The sequence below is a fragment of the Protopterus annectens genome, chromosome 14.part0 (genome assembly GCF_019279795.1).
Source record: "Protopterus annectens isolate FY-2018-M chromosome 14.part0, PAN1.0, whole genome shotgun sequence".
Taxonomy (NCBI): Eukaryota; Metazoa; Chordata; order Ceratodontiformes; family Protopteridae; genus Protopterus; species Protopterus annectens.
In genome coordinates this window covers 905,981,953-905,998,884 of record NC_056748.1, presented here as the reverse complement: position 1 = coordinate 905,998,884, position 16,932 = coordinate 905,981,953, and the positions used below count along the sequence as shown (strand labels likewise).

The 16,932-nt window shown below is 40.8% G+C and overlaps 1 protein-coding gene across 6 annotated transcripts in view; it reads right to left on the bottom strand.

The window, feature by feature from the left end:
* Positions 1 to 16,932, bottom strand: part of IDE (insulin degrading enzyme) — a 3,524,264-nt gene that overhangs the window by 1,070,285 nt on the left and 2,437,047 nt on the right. For 4 of the 6 annotated variants that reach the window (XM_044056693.1, XM_044056695.1, XM_044056697.1 and 1 more), the window contains one exon: positions 5,665 to 5,809. In XM_044056693.1, coding sequence (XP_043912628.1) covers positions 5,665 to 5,809 — 145 coding nt within the window. Of the gene's footprint in view, positions 1 to 5,061; positions 5,207 to 5,664; positions 5,810 to 16,932 lie in introns of all 6 variants that reach the window. The other 2 variants (XM_044056694.1, XM_044056696.1) reach the window with 1 other exon arrangement.

Below are 16,932 nucleotides of genomic sequence, written 5' to 3'. Positions count from 1 at the left end.
TGTTTAAATCTAGCACAAAACCGACAGCCAGGCACGTTGTGATCAAGGCCTAGGCAAGAAATACAGCATAAATGGAAATCCTTATGAGGTATTTGCTTCCCACAATTAATACAATTATTAACGTTTTCTGACATTGGTAAAAAGCAAGAAAAAAGTTTCCCCAACGGGGTACTTAGCTTTAGTGAAGACTTTGGTTCTGAAACTCAAACTCGAATATTTCAGTAGTCGGCCGACCGGCACTTGCGAAATGCTTCTGCTTCGGGCACCGTGCGGCAAGAAAGACTAAAGAAAATGGCGTCGGCTGCAAGTTTTATACCCCTAACGACCTGACGTCATCGAAGAGGAGACAGCAACCGACGCAGGGCCCAAGACTTTGGAATTCAGGCCGACTGAGGGCAACCTGTCAGCAGATTACCCAAATGTAATGACTGCAACAGTGAAGCACAAAGAACATCTTGTTTGTTACACTGTAACCACCCAGTCAAAAAAATGCTAAAAAAAAAATAAATAAGTTCAGGCGTTCTTTCTATCACGTTCCTGGCAAAACTGTTAATGACAGGACTGCATCAAATCTTATATAATTTGATATTCTTGTTACTCTGTGATGTCTGTTTCCTCCCACATCACAAAGACGTACTGTAGGTGGATTGGACACTCTACATTGGCCCTAGGCATGTGTGCGTGCCTTCTGTGGAAAGATAGGCGCCGGGCTGGCAACTAGACACCGTAAAACTCCACTGCCAATCATGAGTGGACAGGTGATCCGCTGTGGCGACCCCTAACGGGGAAAAGCCAAAAGAGGAAGAAGATATAAAGGAAGGCAAGAAAGATGAAGAACCCTCTAAGTTAAATGGGTTTATAAGAGGGGAAAGGGCCAGAGAGAAAAATGGTTAGTCCACAACAAAAGCAAGTCACTCAGAAGGGATAGGGAAAGGTAGAAATACGAAGGACAACTACTATTAACAAGTTAGACAAGGTAACAGCAAAAATTATTCTTCAAATATACAATAAAGAGAAAACACTTAGCCTGACAGCCAGTATCCGCACTCTCGATGCTGCAAGTGGCAAACGAGATCTGGGTAACTACTGCTAGGCATGCTGGGATAGGGGCTAGCCTCGAGCTAGTAAAAGCTCTTGAGCTATAGTATACGGCAGAGTCAGAGCCGAGGGTCGGTTCCGAACCCAAACAGCAAGAACGAAGGCGAAATACAGACAACATAACATCTAAGTTCTCATCTGAGTCTGAATCAGAAATATTAGGAGAAGACCCTGTATCTGTCCCTTCAGCCTTCTGTCCAGATTCAGAATCTTGAATCTCTTCAGGAAAGGAATTATTCCTCTTTCTTTTACCAGACACTAACTCACACAGATAAATATCCTAAATTAAACACCAAACTAGACCCAGCAAACTACTCCTGCCTAAGGAAAATTGAGGAGGCATACATGCATGCTTAATTTTCTTCTTTTTGACAGGAAAATGGGACCAACGGTGCTATTAGTGAAAGCAGAAGCTTCCTAGGGATGGGCACAACATTCTGACAAAAAAGGATGCCTTCTTTGTTCTCTCTCAGGACCGACAAGAGTGGCTTCCCTTGCCCACTGAGGGAACCCCAACAGCGGCAGAGGACAGTGCCTTATCCCTGATCCATAGTGGCTATAGGTGCTGTACCAGAAAGATTCAGGGTAAAAGATGAGTGGTCTGAGGTACAACACATTGCCATTACAGAGTCATCCACCTGCAGCTGGGGCAACTGCTAGCTTGCTGCGATGCAAAGGCTGTTTAACTCTCTGATTTTGCGGCTGAAAGAAGGGGTAAGGGGTCTGCTCTGCAAAACCAATGGGTCTGCTCTGCAAAAAGCATGATGAGCCATCTGCCCTTGTTCTTCGACAGGTGTTCCCTTTCAATGTAATTTGGATAGATCTGGAGTGGTAATCTGAAATTCAATGATGTGAATATTGAAATCCAACAGACCACTTACATTTCATAAGCAAATGTCATTCAACTGTATTAGTGCCAGCCAATATATTATCTGAACATCACTTCAAAAATACAGCGAGGTACTATGACAAACAAGCATAATCCAAAAAATGCAATTTATTCACGGTAAAAAGAAGGGACAGGTGGAGGCTTGTGATTCATACTCGACTTACTCTACCCAGTGGAGATTAGCAGGTTACTGGAATCAATGTCATTAATAGAAGAAGACAAGGTGTCCTCACACATTCCCACTGCTTACATGACCCTTTCATAACTATGCATGTATCTGCTGATAAGGAAAGCGAAAATTCCTCTCAAAGCTGTCTGGATGACAACCATATCATGGTTATGTTCTCTCCTCAAAAAGGAGGAATGAGTGGAATAGCCTGATCAGCAAGCATACAGAACAGGAAAATTAAAAATGAAACAGAAAAAAAAATGCAGTTTTCACCTTTTCTACCCTCTCTCACAGATTTCATCTCTTTGTTGCATCAAAAGAACAAAGTGCTGAATTTGTTGTTTAAGATGTTCTGCACTAACAAGAACCTAAGCTAAAAACAAAAAGGACAAATGAGATCAAGGACAGCTCATAAGGCCTCACTATCCTACCACAGAGAAATTATGGTATATTTGTCTCAGCTAATTGTGTGTGTGTGTGTGTGTGTGTGTGTGTGTGTGTGTGTGTGTGTATATATATATATATATATATATATATATACACACACACATATAGATCTATGAAACGGTCAAGCACACTTTCGCGACAGTCTGCTACAAAAAACAAACAAAAAAAATCCAGACAAGATTTAAAAAAACAACTATAATAGTAATCACGTTTATGCAGGTGGCAATCTCTCCTGCACCCCCCATATGGGGGGCTATGCCTGCCACACACCCCCATACTTTTATATTCTCGCTCAGAGATCTCACTACAGTGGGTAAAAGGGAATATTCCCTTATCCGCACTGTGCCGCGATCTCAGCAAAAGTCATTTTCTCATGTTTTTTTCAGCTCAATTTTGCAAAAGTGCTTTTTCGGTGAAAAAGCACTCTCAAAAGTGTGCTCGCCCATTTCAGTTTCGCTGAAAGGTGTAGACTATCATTAGTCCTAGACCTATATATATATATATATATATATATATATATATATATATATATATATATATGGTTCCCATTCAGAAGCCTGAAACATCATAAGCCTGAAAATCAAAATCCTGAAACCAAAAGCCTGAAAATTCAGAATCCTGAAAACTCAAAATCCTGAAAGCCCAAAATCCTGAAAGCCCAAAATCCTGAAACTCAAAATCCTGAAAACACAAATAATGCTAATATGTCACTATAAAGACACTAATATCTACCAACTGACCCTGACCCTAACCCTAAGGTCCGTCACTATCGCACACTCACCTGACCCGCGCCCTAACCCTAACTCACTTAAACCGCCCTAACCCCAATATTTGTCACTATTGCATACATGCCTAACCTGCCCTAACCCTAACTCACTTAAACCGCCCCTAACCCTAAAATAAAACCAACCGCACACTTACCTGACCCCAACGCATGACCTAACACCACAGGGCTAACAATAGCAAAGCCATAATGACATCAGTATGTCTATTTTGTGTTTTCAGGATTTTGAGTTTCAGGATTTTGGTCTTTCAGGATTTTGGGCTTTCAGGATTTTGAGTTTTCAGGATTCTGAATTTTCAGGCTTTTGGTTTCAGGATTTTGATTTTCAGGCTTATGATGTTTCAGGCTTCTGAATGGGAACCATATATATATATATATACACACACACACACACATATATATATATATACGCACACACACACATATATATATATATATGTGTGTGTGTGTGTGTGTATACGTGTGTATACATACATACATACATATATGTATATATGGATTCACTTTATAATCCTGAAATACTGAAATATCGAATTTCAGTATCTCGAGACTATAAAGCTGAAAACTCACAAACCCGAAACCCCAAAAACGTGAAATTCAAAACCACGACTGTCAAAAAAAAAAACTACACCACACAATTAAATAAACCTACCTCTAGACACTACAACAAGACAAAACAACACACACACGAACACAACAAAACAAGTACACACATCCCCACCCTTCCTATAAGCAGGGAGGTAAGCACCCCTGCATTCCCCACCGCATCCCCACTTATATATACTAACTCTGAGGTCGCACTAAAAACAGAAAGACAGAAAACTCACCACCGCACATTCTACACCTCCCTTGCACAAACACACATCACATACATACAAACAGCACCACTCTCAACACTTACACACACATGCGCTTACCTACCTACCTTAACCCACGCCTAAAACTCCCCAACACACTCACATACACAACCCCCCCCCCCAAAACCCTTAAAAAAACATTACACTTACCTAACGCACCATTACTACTGCGGGTTCGATATTCTGCAGTTTCGTGCAACTGCAGTTTCGACACTTTGGTCTTGAAATACTCAAATTCGACATTTCAGTATTTCGAGATTCCAAAGGGAACCCATATATATAGATATATATATATATATATATACACACACACATACATATATATATATATATATATATATATATATATATATATATATATGTATAAACACATGTATGCTCAAAGAGGTCATCTGCTAAAAGCAGGGACATTTACTGTATACGTATAACTTAATCCAAAGCAATGAGATACTTCACATGCAGTCAGTAAAGAATGCTCCAGATTTGTAACTTGCACATAATTATCAACTATTTGTATCCTATAACTTACATAACTATCAGCAACATTTTTATCCCATAAATCAGCACGTAAATATGAAAATTATCTTAAATGAATGCATCTAAGTAAAACAGTAAGACAACAGCAATACATAAGCAGAAATCAAGCAGATTAGCATACCACAGCAAGTCAAACATTAATTAAAAGAGGGTTATAAAATGTATAGAAAAACAAATGATTTAGACAATAGTACTCACTACCACATTTGAAAGCCACCACACAAAGCACAGCCATTAAAACCCGTTATCCTCAAGCTGCATCTCTTGCATTTCTACTTACAAGGATTGCATTCATTCCTGATGCTATGCCATAGACCAAACCTGAAAGACGGGCTGCATATGTATACTCTTTTAAATCATCCTTCAAAAGTCTCATAAACAGGTAGGTCATGTTGCAATGAAGAGGGTCAACATAAAGGTAGCGACTATTAAAAGAAAAACAAGAGAATTTTCCTCAACAATTCCACAGAAGTGGACGCATACTTAAAAGAGTATGCATATGCAGCCAAGTGTCTCACCAATTTAGGATAGCTGGCTGTACTTAGAAATATATAAAACGCCCCCCCCCCTGCATGCCCAAACACTTCAGTGAGAAAAATCTACCAGAACTGATTAGAAAGACTTGAAATGTCATCATCTTCAAAAAAATGTTTGACTTTTTAATCTTTTTACTTAAGAGGCCAAAAACTCAAGGTATATAGGAATGTACCTACATTTTGCAGAATTTATCATGGCTATTAAAAACAAAACAGCCATCCTATATGAATGTAACATCAATTTGATGGCAAATGAGTTAAGAAAACCCAAAGCACAAAAAATTAAATACATGTGTGTTGATGCAAATATTCCACGTTCACATGGTTCCCCAGTTACATATACTTACATACATCCCATAGATGGTATTCTGAAGGTCATAACTCAAGCCAGCTAGTTCTGCTGCATATGCATACTCGTTGAGGGAATCTTTGAGTAACTCAAGGTATAAATATGCCATGTTACAGTGCAAAGGATCCACGTAAGCAAATGGGCTAGAAAAAATACATCTGTTTTCAGTATTTATAAACTGCAAAATATGCTGCTACTTTCATGTTTCATATTAACAAACATCAACACAAAAAAACTACTAGCTGATACTTGTTAATCTAAAAAATGCAGATGATGGAAATAATTTCTAATATGTAAAGTCAAGAAAAGCAGTTAACACTTGAACTCATTCCGAAGTATAACACCTATATGACTTACAATGGTGGGCCATTGTTAACATAGCAGTTAGTTATCCTAGCTCTGTTAAACACAGAGAGAAATCCTTGATTATGGACTCAGAAAATCTGAGATTGAATAGTGGCTTGGAAAGATGGAAAAACCAGGGAGGAGTGGGTGAGAGAGATGTGACTTGCATCGGTGTGATCATCTAGGAAGGAGTGCTATAGTGGCTTCTAACCCTGTGGTGAACTGGCAATCCAGGGAGTGGCATATGGTACTCTCCTGAGAACAGGTGCTGGAAGAGCATATGGGAGGGTCTGTGTAAGTTTGTATGGTAGCTCTTGTGGAGATGTAACAGGTAGTATACTCAACTTCCTTACATTAGCAGAAGCTAATGTCACCACCAGGGTTGGGGTTAGGCTACATAAATTAAAATGCATTAACAGCTGCCAGGAAGATTGCTCCATGACCATCTCACACCTCACAGGGAATGAATAATCTGGGAATAGTTCTTACCTTTTGAAAACAAATGGGCCAATAGATCACAGAGATCCGATAGTTGTTAGGCAGCAGGGTGCCAACAAAAAGTAAAGGTTACAAGTTTCTCAGAGCATTCAGCTTCATTACTACTTGTGCATTTCAATTTACAGATGAATTACACAACTGGAAACATGCTGTATAAAATTCAGTACAAAAATGAACATCGATTTTAAAATAAAACTGAGCAAAGTCTGTAATACCACAATAATCTCACTGAAGCAAAAAATAAATTTCAAAGGTGTTGTGTAAAATGTTAACCATAATGGTAGATGTACATCTCTTCACTGGTGCAGCAATTCTTACACCTGCCAAGGGCAGCCTGACATCCAGCCAGTATGCCAAAGCCTTTAGATTGCTAAGGGTACACTTTACATCACACATATGCTCCCCACACAAGGCACAGTTCATAAAGGTGATGTCGGGATGTAACATCCTCAGAACTGACAGCCCCAGTAGGAATGCCAGCTCAAGGAGAAGGGTAACACAGGCATCCATAGAAACAAATGACCAGGGTGAGCAGGAAGGGAGTGAATACTGCAACAGCAAAGAGAAGGACATATTTCACACAATTGTACCATGTCCTTCCATATCACTGTTGCAGTATTCCTTACAGTAGGGAGAGTGTAAAAGCTCAAAGACGAGAGGGAGGAGGAAGGACCAGCACAGCCTTCTAGGAACCCATGAAGAATGCCCCTAGCAAAAACAATTCTAGCCCTGGATATCATATCCAACTTATAATGCTTGCTAAAGATATGCACAGAAATCCAGGTAACTGCCTTAAGGATAGAATTAGTATCCAAACCCTTGAAAAAAGCACCAGAAGAAGCCACAGCTCTAGTACAATGAGCCTTAAAAGAAGGCAGGTTCTCACCATGAAACGAATAACAAAAATAAATGGCTTTAGAAATCCAAGAAGAAACAGTTTACTTGGAAACAGCCAATCCTAAGGATCTAGGATGAAAGGAAACAAAAGCTGATCAGATTTTCGAAAAGCTTTGGTCTTATCCAAATAAAATATGAGTTGTCTATGTACATCCAAAGTGTTTCAAAACCTTCTCACTAGCAGACTGCAAAGAAATGAAAAAAGTGGACAAATTAACAGACCAATTAAGAGACAACTCATTCATCACCTTGGGCATAAAAAAAGGATTAGTAGGAAGGGACACCTTGTCCTTATGGAAAACTAAAAAGGGGGAACAGCTATAAGGACTTGAAGCTCAGACACGTGTTTGGCAAAAGTAAGAGCTAACAAAAGAACAGTCTTCCAAGAATAATGCTACAAGGAAGCTGAAGCTGCAGACTCAGAAGAAGCCTGGGTCAGTTTCTCCAAAACAAAATTAAGATCCTAGGAAGGAGGGACAGGCTTCCTGGGACATCTAAAATGAAAGGATACCTTTAAGAAACTGTTAGGCTCGAACCTGGAAGCCAACGGGAAGCTAAAAAAGACAAGCAGAAATGGCTGACAAATGAGCTTTAACAGAAAAACACCCCAGACCAGCATTGAGCAAGTCACACAAGTAAGAGAACCAAATTAACAACCACAGTAAGCAGGTCCAGGTTAGAAGAAACATCAAACAGAAAACCTCTTCCATTTGGATAAGTACAATTTTCTAGTATTGGGTTTCCTGGTCTCCAGCAGACCCCGAAGCAAGTTCTCAAAAAAAACATGACTATAGGGAATCAAAATCCTATCATCCACAGTGTCAGATGAAGAGTGGACAGGTGGGGATGGATGGGCATCCCTTGCCTTGTGTGAAAAAATCCACCCTGTGGGGCAACATGTGATGAGTGCCCTTGGCTAAATGCAGAAGATAAGGGAACCAATAATGTCTGGGCCAAAAGGGAGTCACCAGCAAGATTTTGGGAGCATCCTATTTTATCGTACACAGGACTTTTGGAATAGAGGAAAGGGAGGAAACGCAAACAGAAACATCCCCTTCCAAGCAAAATAGAGGATGTCCACCTTCCAAGCCAAAGAACATGGGACTCTGGTGTAAAAAAAGAGGAAGTTGTCTGTTCAGATGGGAGGTAGAGAGATCGACTTGAGGAATACCCCGCTGGTGGATTATGTCCATTAACACCTCCCTGTGAAGCAACCACTTGTAGGAATGTGTTATGGACCTGATCAGGGAGTCTGCTACAAACTTCTGACTTAAGGGAATGTAAACTGCCTAAAGTGTCACTTGGTCCTGAACTGCTAGCTTCCACACCTGAAGTGCCAACCTGCAAAGGAGATGAGACTTTACCCCCCCCCCCCCTTGTTTGTTGACAAACCACATCACTGTGATGCTGTCTGTAAAGACCTTTAGGGGCCCTGGAGAAAACAGTGGATGAAAAGCTGTTAGAGCCAACAAGAGAGTTCTCATCTCTTTGAAACTGATGTGCTCCTTTTGTTGTTACTGAGGAGACCACAGGCACTGCACCTTCAGAGTGCAGAAGGAAGCCTCCATCTCCTGTCTGAGGCATCTGTGAACAGCTCCTGAGAGGAAGCAGGGGCTGCAAGGGGAGCCCTGAATTCAATGCCAGTTGCCAAATCTGCCACTGAAATTCCAGCTTGAGACAAGGAAGACGAGGAATTGGAAACTCCAGAAGATGAGAATGTTGAAGCCAAACTGAATTTAGAAACTAATTAAGCTTTCTCATGTGGAGTTTGGTGAAGGGAAGCATAGGAATGGTCTATGCCATGAATCTCAGAGCCCTCAGAAATTCTCTTGCTGAAATTAAGGACAGAGGAAGAAGGGACTGAAAGAAGGAAATCAGAGTTAAAGAGGGCAGGGATGCCAACACTGGAACAGTCTGGATCCTGCATCTCTAAAAAAACATGGTCTTATGACGGAGACTGGAAGGACTTTTGGAATTTGACAGTGAACCCAAAGCTTTGCAGCAAAGAAGTGATCAATCGAAGGTGCTGTAAAAGAACAGGTTTGAATAAGCAGGTTATCTAACTAAAGAAAGACTTGAATGCCCTCGAGCCTGCAAAAAGCAATTACAGGAGCTAGGCATATGGTGAATAACCTTGGGACAGTAGAAAGGCCAAAGCAGAGAACTGAAAATGCCAGGAAGCAACAGACAAATGTACAAACTTTCTGAAAAGGGGATGAATAGGGATATGGAGGTAAGCATCCTTGAAATCCAGAGAAACTAGAAAAGCCTGAGTGAGCAACAGAGGACACAAGGACTGAAGGAATAACATTTGGAAAGAAGGAACCTTCAGAAAGGTATTTAGGTGAGAAAGATCCAGAATGGGTTTCCAAGTGCCCTATTCCCTCGGGACTTCTGGAATAAAAACCCCTCCCTCTGAGTCACTGGTACCTCCTGGAGTCCCCGGAGTCAAAAGACTCTGAAGCACTTCTGGGAAAAAGGCCAATTGGTCCTGAGGTGGCTGAGGGATATAACCAGGAAAGGGGGGGAAGAGATTTCCAAACCTCAAAATACCCTTGGTGAATAATGGAAATAACCCATGAGTCCTGAGTTATGTTTAACCAAACAGGCAGGGGATAGGGAAAGACGGATGTGGCTGGGAAGAACAGGGTAGTCAGATAGCACCTGGTTTATCAGGAAAGGGAGACTTCTGAGCAGGAGTCTGGGAAGACTTAGCAGGGGGAGCTCTCTTACTACCCTTCTTACCTTTACAAAGGCCAAGTTTTTTGTTCAGCTAAATGTCCTTTGACTAGCAGAAAAAGAAAAGTTCCTTGTTATAACTATCTATTGTCGCTATATTAACTTAGATAAAAAATGTATACATCTTATCACCAAACAGATTTTTAAATTCAGTACCTTTGCCACTTGTTTAACAGAAAATGTTATATATTTTGCCAACTGTGTAAAATGTAAGTGCTTTTACACAAATAAAACCAATCAGAAATTCAAGGAGAGGATTGGTTCTCATTTATCAGACACATATTGACACAAACACACTTTGTAAGCACAGTATGCAGTCTGGCAATGATCATATGTTCAAGTTTATTTTTTATTTATTTTTATTTTACATTTGTTGACCGGGATAGTCTGACTGGATACAGGTCCATTTTCAACAGAGGCCTGGGGAGAAAAGCTCCAAGGTAGAAGCAGTTAAGACATTGGATGATGTTCTTCTTTCGGCCTTTACGGGTTAGGGGTCGCCACAGCAGAACCCGGTCCGCTAATGATTGGCAGTAGATTTTTTTACGGGTGCCGAGGTGCCAGCTCGACGTCCTACCTTCAACGAAGGCACGCCCATTCTACGCATGTCTTTCGAATGTCACTCGACCGCAGGGAGGACAAGCAGACTCCACACAGTAGGCACTCCAGCCGGGAATCGAACGGGAAAACCTCTTGCTGTGAGGTAACAACGCTACTACCACCGCGGCTATCGATAAGACATTGGATAATACATGTTAAATACAGTTGCAGACTCTTTCAGTTAAGCAATTTATACAATTTTACATAGGATAAGACATGTTGAACACAGTTACAGACTCTTTTAGATAAGCAATTTATACAATATCACATGAATTAAGATTTAATAAAGAAAAGACCTAGAAATTGCAATTCAATTGAGTAGCTAATGAAGATATTAGCATACAGTAACATGGAGAGTTCTAGTCTAGTTTGGAACAAAAAAAGCCAGTGTGATGAAAACTACTGTTTTAACATTTTCTTGAGTTGACTTAAGGTGGATTCTAGAGTAATGTCAGCAGGAAGTGTGTTCCAAAATTTACCAACAGAGTTTGCAAACAGAGAGACACCAGCTGAATTGTTGGTTTTCACAGTCTGGACTAGTAGTCTGTTAGAAGTTCGAAGTGTTTTGAGGTTGTTATACGGGTAAATAATACTTTTGAGTGCATGAGTATTTTGAGGTTGGTTAAGTGCTTTATATGCCACTATTAGCTGGTTGCACTGAATTAGGCAAGGCAGTTCTAACCACCCAAGATATTTTAGGTTGTTACAGTGGTGTGTCCTGTAAGGCATATCTGGCAATGTGATTATAGCAGCTAGATAGTTTACTAGGTTCAGTTTTGCTTAAGTTGGTGAGTAAAGGGGAAGCATAGAGTTTTATAGAAATTATATGAACATAAGTGAGGAGTAGATATAGTTAACCACACAGATTTGGCAGAGTACAAAAGGATTAATTACTTCAGGGCTGATATACCACCAGATATAAATAGCAAAAATATTATTAAACCAGTTCTAAAGAACAAACAGAGCTATATATAAGTTTTTATTCCAGGCATTTATACGTTTATAAGCACAGAAAAATGTTTTTTTGTTTTATATATTTATTTTTATTTGCGTTATATGTAGAATGGTATTTTAAATTGATAAACAATGGAATACTGAAACTCTACTGTGACAGGCTGGCAAATCATATAAAACACTTGCATTTAATTAATTTCATTATGCATTGAAAGAGAGTCTTAATGACTCGAAAGCTTTGCTTTTACCATTTCTTGCTTTATATCTAAGTGTATTAAAGTGTTTGAACTGTTTTAAATGGTCAGACTCCTGGCTTCTTATTTTAGATCCTTCTTACCTTTAGGAGGAGGACGGGACTGCCTTCAAACAAAAGCTGGTTTATTGGAATAATTCATCAAAAATTTAGGAATAGGGGAAACAAATATGTGTTTCAGGTCCTTTTTCCTGCAGGGACTTAGCAGCAGCATCAAACAAATGTTTGTTGCCCACAGGAGCATCCATCAACTTAACCTTAATATCATCAGGCAGAGGTTGAAGCCAAAGTCAGGAATATCTCCTCAGAAGAGGACCAAAGGCAGCAGCCCTAATCGTCTGCTGCATCATAACTACATTTTATAGAATGGCGAGCTACCTGTGAAGAAGTACCCAACAGGGACAAAGCAAAAGTCTTCCCCTCAGAGTCAGGAAGATCAGAAATAACCTGTCCATCTTGAGAAAGAAGAGCCAAAATGTATCTGGTCATATCAGTCAGATAATTAACAGCCCTAAAGGTAAGGGAAGCCATGGTGTAAACCTTCTTACCCAGCTTTTCCATAGTCCTGCTGTCCTTCTCAGAAGGAAGAAGCTTAGTGGAAGGCAGTAATTTAGAAGGCATCTCGGATGCCACTAACACCAAAGACAGGTCGGCAGAAAGACACTTACAAAGAAATTTGTAATCGAGCACTTTATAAAACCAATCAGGTTTTTTTAGGTACAGGGGGCTGCGAGTCAGGAGCCTGAGATGCAGAAGAAAAGGCATCCAACAAGGCAGCCAAAAAGAGAGGGACAGCAGAAGGTCTAAAAAACTCCACCTGGAAAAGCTCATAATTCCTCCTCTGAACTTCAGATACTTGGGCACAATCCCATTTAAAAAAATTCCATCATCCTGGCAATTGTATCCCTAAAAGAAACCTCAAAAGGAGATTTAGGACTAGTAGATTCCGAACCATAATCTAAGGAAAAAGGAATTTGGGCAGAATAAGCCAGGGATTCCTAATGTGAATCCTCTTTCTCCTCAGAGAAATCCTGCTCCCTAGCCCTCTTAAGAGGTGAAGACAACCAAGGGGGCTGGGCCTGAAATGCCCCTGAGGAGACCAATGCCATAAGAGCAATGAACAACCCCTGTGTGAAATTCTGTCACTCACTTTGAGGGTCCTTAAGAGCAGGAGAAATATGTTTTGTCTTTTGCTTCTTTTTCAAAAGGACGTCAGCCTTGTAAAATATAGGAGGCTCCAACATTGGCCAATACTCAATGATTGTAGAGCTTCCTCCCTTACCAAGATCTGAGGATCCTCCTTAGGCCCTTCAATGGTAATCAGTTGCAGTTCCCCCTGAACATCAGAAGTGGATGCCTGCAAGGCTAACAGGATGTGCAAGAAGCTGGATACATACCAGTCTCTGAACTAGTTGCAGCACAGGAATCCAGCACAAGAATTGGATGGTCCTCTAGGCTTTCACTAGCCTCAAGAGAGACATCCGGCACAGGGGGCACAGCTGGAGAGTCCCAACTTGACTTTTTTGGCTTTCTTCTTTGAAGATGGCTGACCCTCAAACTGGGAAGTACCCTCCATAATGTCTTTTGCTAAGAGCTTTAAGATGCTGATTTTCCAAATAAATGGTTAAGGATAAAAGACATCTATGTAAGGTCTTTAGTACAAAAGCCTGACAAATAGTACAGGACATACTGTTTTGAGATGTGCCTAAACTAAACAAATACTGTCATGACAGTCTTTATGGGGAATCTGTCTCCCACACTGGCATTTATCTTTTCTGGATGACATGAAATCCACAGCAACCTAAACACACAAGAAAAAAGGATAAGCAAAAAAAAAAAACCCAACTGGGCACTTATCTGAAAATGGTTTGGTAAACCAATATACGACTTGAGTGTTCAGACTGACTATGTAAGATGGCTTTTGGACTGGTGGCAAGGAAGTTCTGAAGATGGTGCATCCATATGTCATCATTATGCCCTACGCCTTGCATGGGGAGCATGATGCATGTACGGTGTACCCTTAACAACCTAAAGGCTTTGGCATACTGGCCAGACATCAAGCCGCCCCTGGCATGGGATCCTCTATGGTAAGGAATGGTGCAAGAGTGATATGGAAGGACATCCTGTTATATACAAAACTCATGATTAGCACATCTATGTTTTTCAACAAAACGAAGGAAAAAAAAATTTACCAATAAAATTATCTCTGTTACACAGAAGGAATAAAGCTCTAAGACCTAAACATTCTAGGTTTGATTACTGACTGAGGCACTGGTGAAGCTGGTGTGGAGAAGGACATGTTTGACAATGCAATACTTGTTCAACTCTCCTGCCCCTCCTCTCTGGCAGCAAGGTGGACATGGAGGCCCAAAATATTGTCTCTGTGCCAAAATCTCTGTTGTAGAAGAGAAATCACAGGGGGGGGGGTACAACCTTCTGAGGGATTACGTCAGTTGATACAGTGGACACATTCTCATAAAACCTACTGCACGCTAAATGCTTGTTGTCCCTTCCCATCTGTCTTGACTGCTTGGGTTTATCCAGCCTCATGGCAAACTGAAGTTGGCAAATTTCAAAGCTTCTCCACTGCATGAGCTCTCTCTCTGTCATAATACTGTGCACTAAGATACTCTTCAGATATTTTTTTCCATAAACTGACAAGGCTCCTCATAATAAAAGGATGAACTGGAAGAGAGCAGTATGTAAAGCTTCAAGCACTGGGCTATCATTATCCTCAAGGAGAACAAAAAGGAAACTAACAATTTGGAAGGGGAGGGAGGGGTGTTGAGACAGATGTGGAGAGACAACAAGGATTTACTGTTATTGTAAGTATATATTGGTCATGTCCCCCATTGTCCCCCTCTGTCCATCTAGGCTGCCTCAGCTCTCCCAATCTACCACAATTCATGGATGGCATCATGGCAGGATACCCCTGAATATGGTGGAAGCCAAGGCTGCTGTGGATCTACAGAAGAAGTCCAGTTTGTAAAGTTTGATGAAGTTCTGCACTGTAGACCATGCTGCTCATGCATCAATTTCACCCAAACTGGAATGCTTGAAAAAAGCAATAGGTGTAGAACCAGATCTAGTGTAATGTGCTCTTGGTTTGGTTGCAAGAGACAGAGCTTTAGAACTGAAGACAAAAGTAATGCAATCCAAAAACCATCTAGGCAAGGTCACTTTTAAAACTTCCAACTCCAATTTAGCTTTAGAAAAAGACACAAAGTTGAAGGCTTTGCATATAGATGTAGTGCAATGTAAATAGTTAATGTATATCTAGAGTATGCAATATGTACTCCATTTAGTTACCATGAATAAAGAAAAAGACATGTAAATGTATGCCTTTATTCAAGGTTGATTCAGACTTCTTTAGGTACAAAGGCATGGTTAGGCCCAAGAGTCTATCTGTCCTTCAGAAAAAAAACAAATAAGGTTATTTAACAACAAAAAAGACCATTCAGAAAAGTACAGTGGTGTACACTTGCCATAAATGTAGATGTCTGAGTGTATTCACTGTTGCAGTCATTACATTTGGGTAATCTGCTGGCAGGTTGCCCTCAGTCGGCCCGATTAAAGGCTTGGGGTCCTACGTCGGTTGCTGTCACTTCTTCCATGATGTCAGGTCGTCAGGGGTATAAAACATGCAGCCGTCATTACATCAGTTTTTCTTGACCCAGATGTCAGGTGCCCGCCTAATGGGGAGCAAATAAGCACAAAAACACAAAAGTACACCTCCAACCAAAAGCAAATACACCAAAAAGGCTTTTAAGCATAGTAAAGGAAAGTAGAGGCATAGCCAGAAGAAACTAGGGGGCTGGAGGGATGGTAACCAGGACTGCAACAGTGAATATACTTGAACATCTACATTTATGTTAAGTGTACACAACTGTACTATGTTCTTCGTGTTTCACTGTTGCAGTCATTACATTTGAGTAGCTTACCAAAGCTATGGTTGGGAAGAAGAGTTTATACAGCATTAGGACCAGCTATAAGGCCCTGCAAGACATCAGTGGCAAAGCCAGCTCTGGATTTAGAGAAAATTGGTAAATGATAATGCTTGGTGAAAGTATGTACAGAACTCCAGGTAGCAGCTTCTAGGATATCCCTGGTAGGGACAACTCTGAGAAAGGCTGCAGAAGTAGATGCAGCCCTGGTGGAGTGAGATCTGATCCCCTGGGAGATAGGTTTTCCGCGGTGCTTATAGCAGAAATTAATCTAATGGATTATCCATTTAGAAATGGTTTGTTTTGAAATAGCCTTTCCCTCTGCCCCTGCAGCAAATGCTACCAGCAATTGTTCAAATTTTCTTCGGGATTTAGTCCTGTCCAAATAGAATCTTAGTTGTCTCTGCACATCCAAGGAATGCAGAATCCTTTCCCCTTTGTTCTTTGGATTGGGAAAGAAGGTTGTCAAATGAATGGACTGATTAAGAGCCACACTGGAAACCACCTTGGGCATGAAGGATGGATTGGTCCTGAGAGATACCCTGTCTGCATTAAAGATGATGAAAGGCTCCACTGCAATAAGGGCCTGCAATTCAGATATCCTTCTAGCTGAAGTGATTGCTAAAAGGACGGCTGTTTTCCAGGAAAGAAATTTTAAGTCTGCAGTAGCAGTTGGTTCGAAAGGAGGTAGAGTGAGTTTCTCCAAAACAAAGTTAAGATCCCAGGCAGGGGTAGAAGCTCTCCTGGGTGGTCTCAACTTTTTTGCCCCTCTGAGATACTGCTTGAGCAGAGGATGAGAGAAGAGGGGTGGTTCTGTGTTATAGTCAGCTGAAATAGCTGAGGGGTGGATTTTAATGGAGGAAAAAGACAGGCCCTTGTGAAGCATCTCAGTTAAGTATTGCAAAATCTGAGGTAACTTAGGCGCTGCTGTGCTCATCCCTAAAGAATGGTTCCAGGCACAGAATCTTTTCCATTTGTCAGCATAAGATTTTCTAGTACTAGGTCTCCTCGCCTCCAAGATGACATCCATCACAGG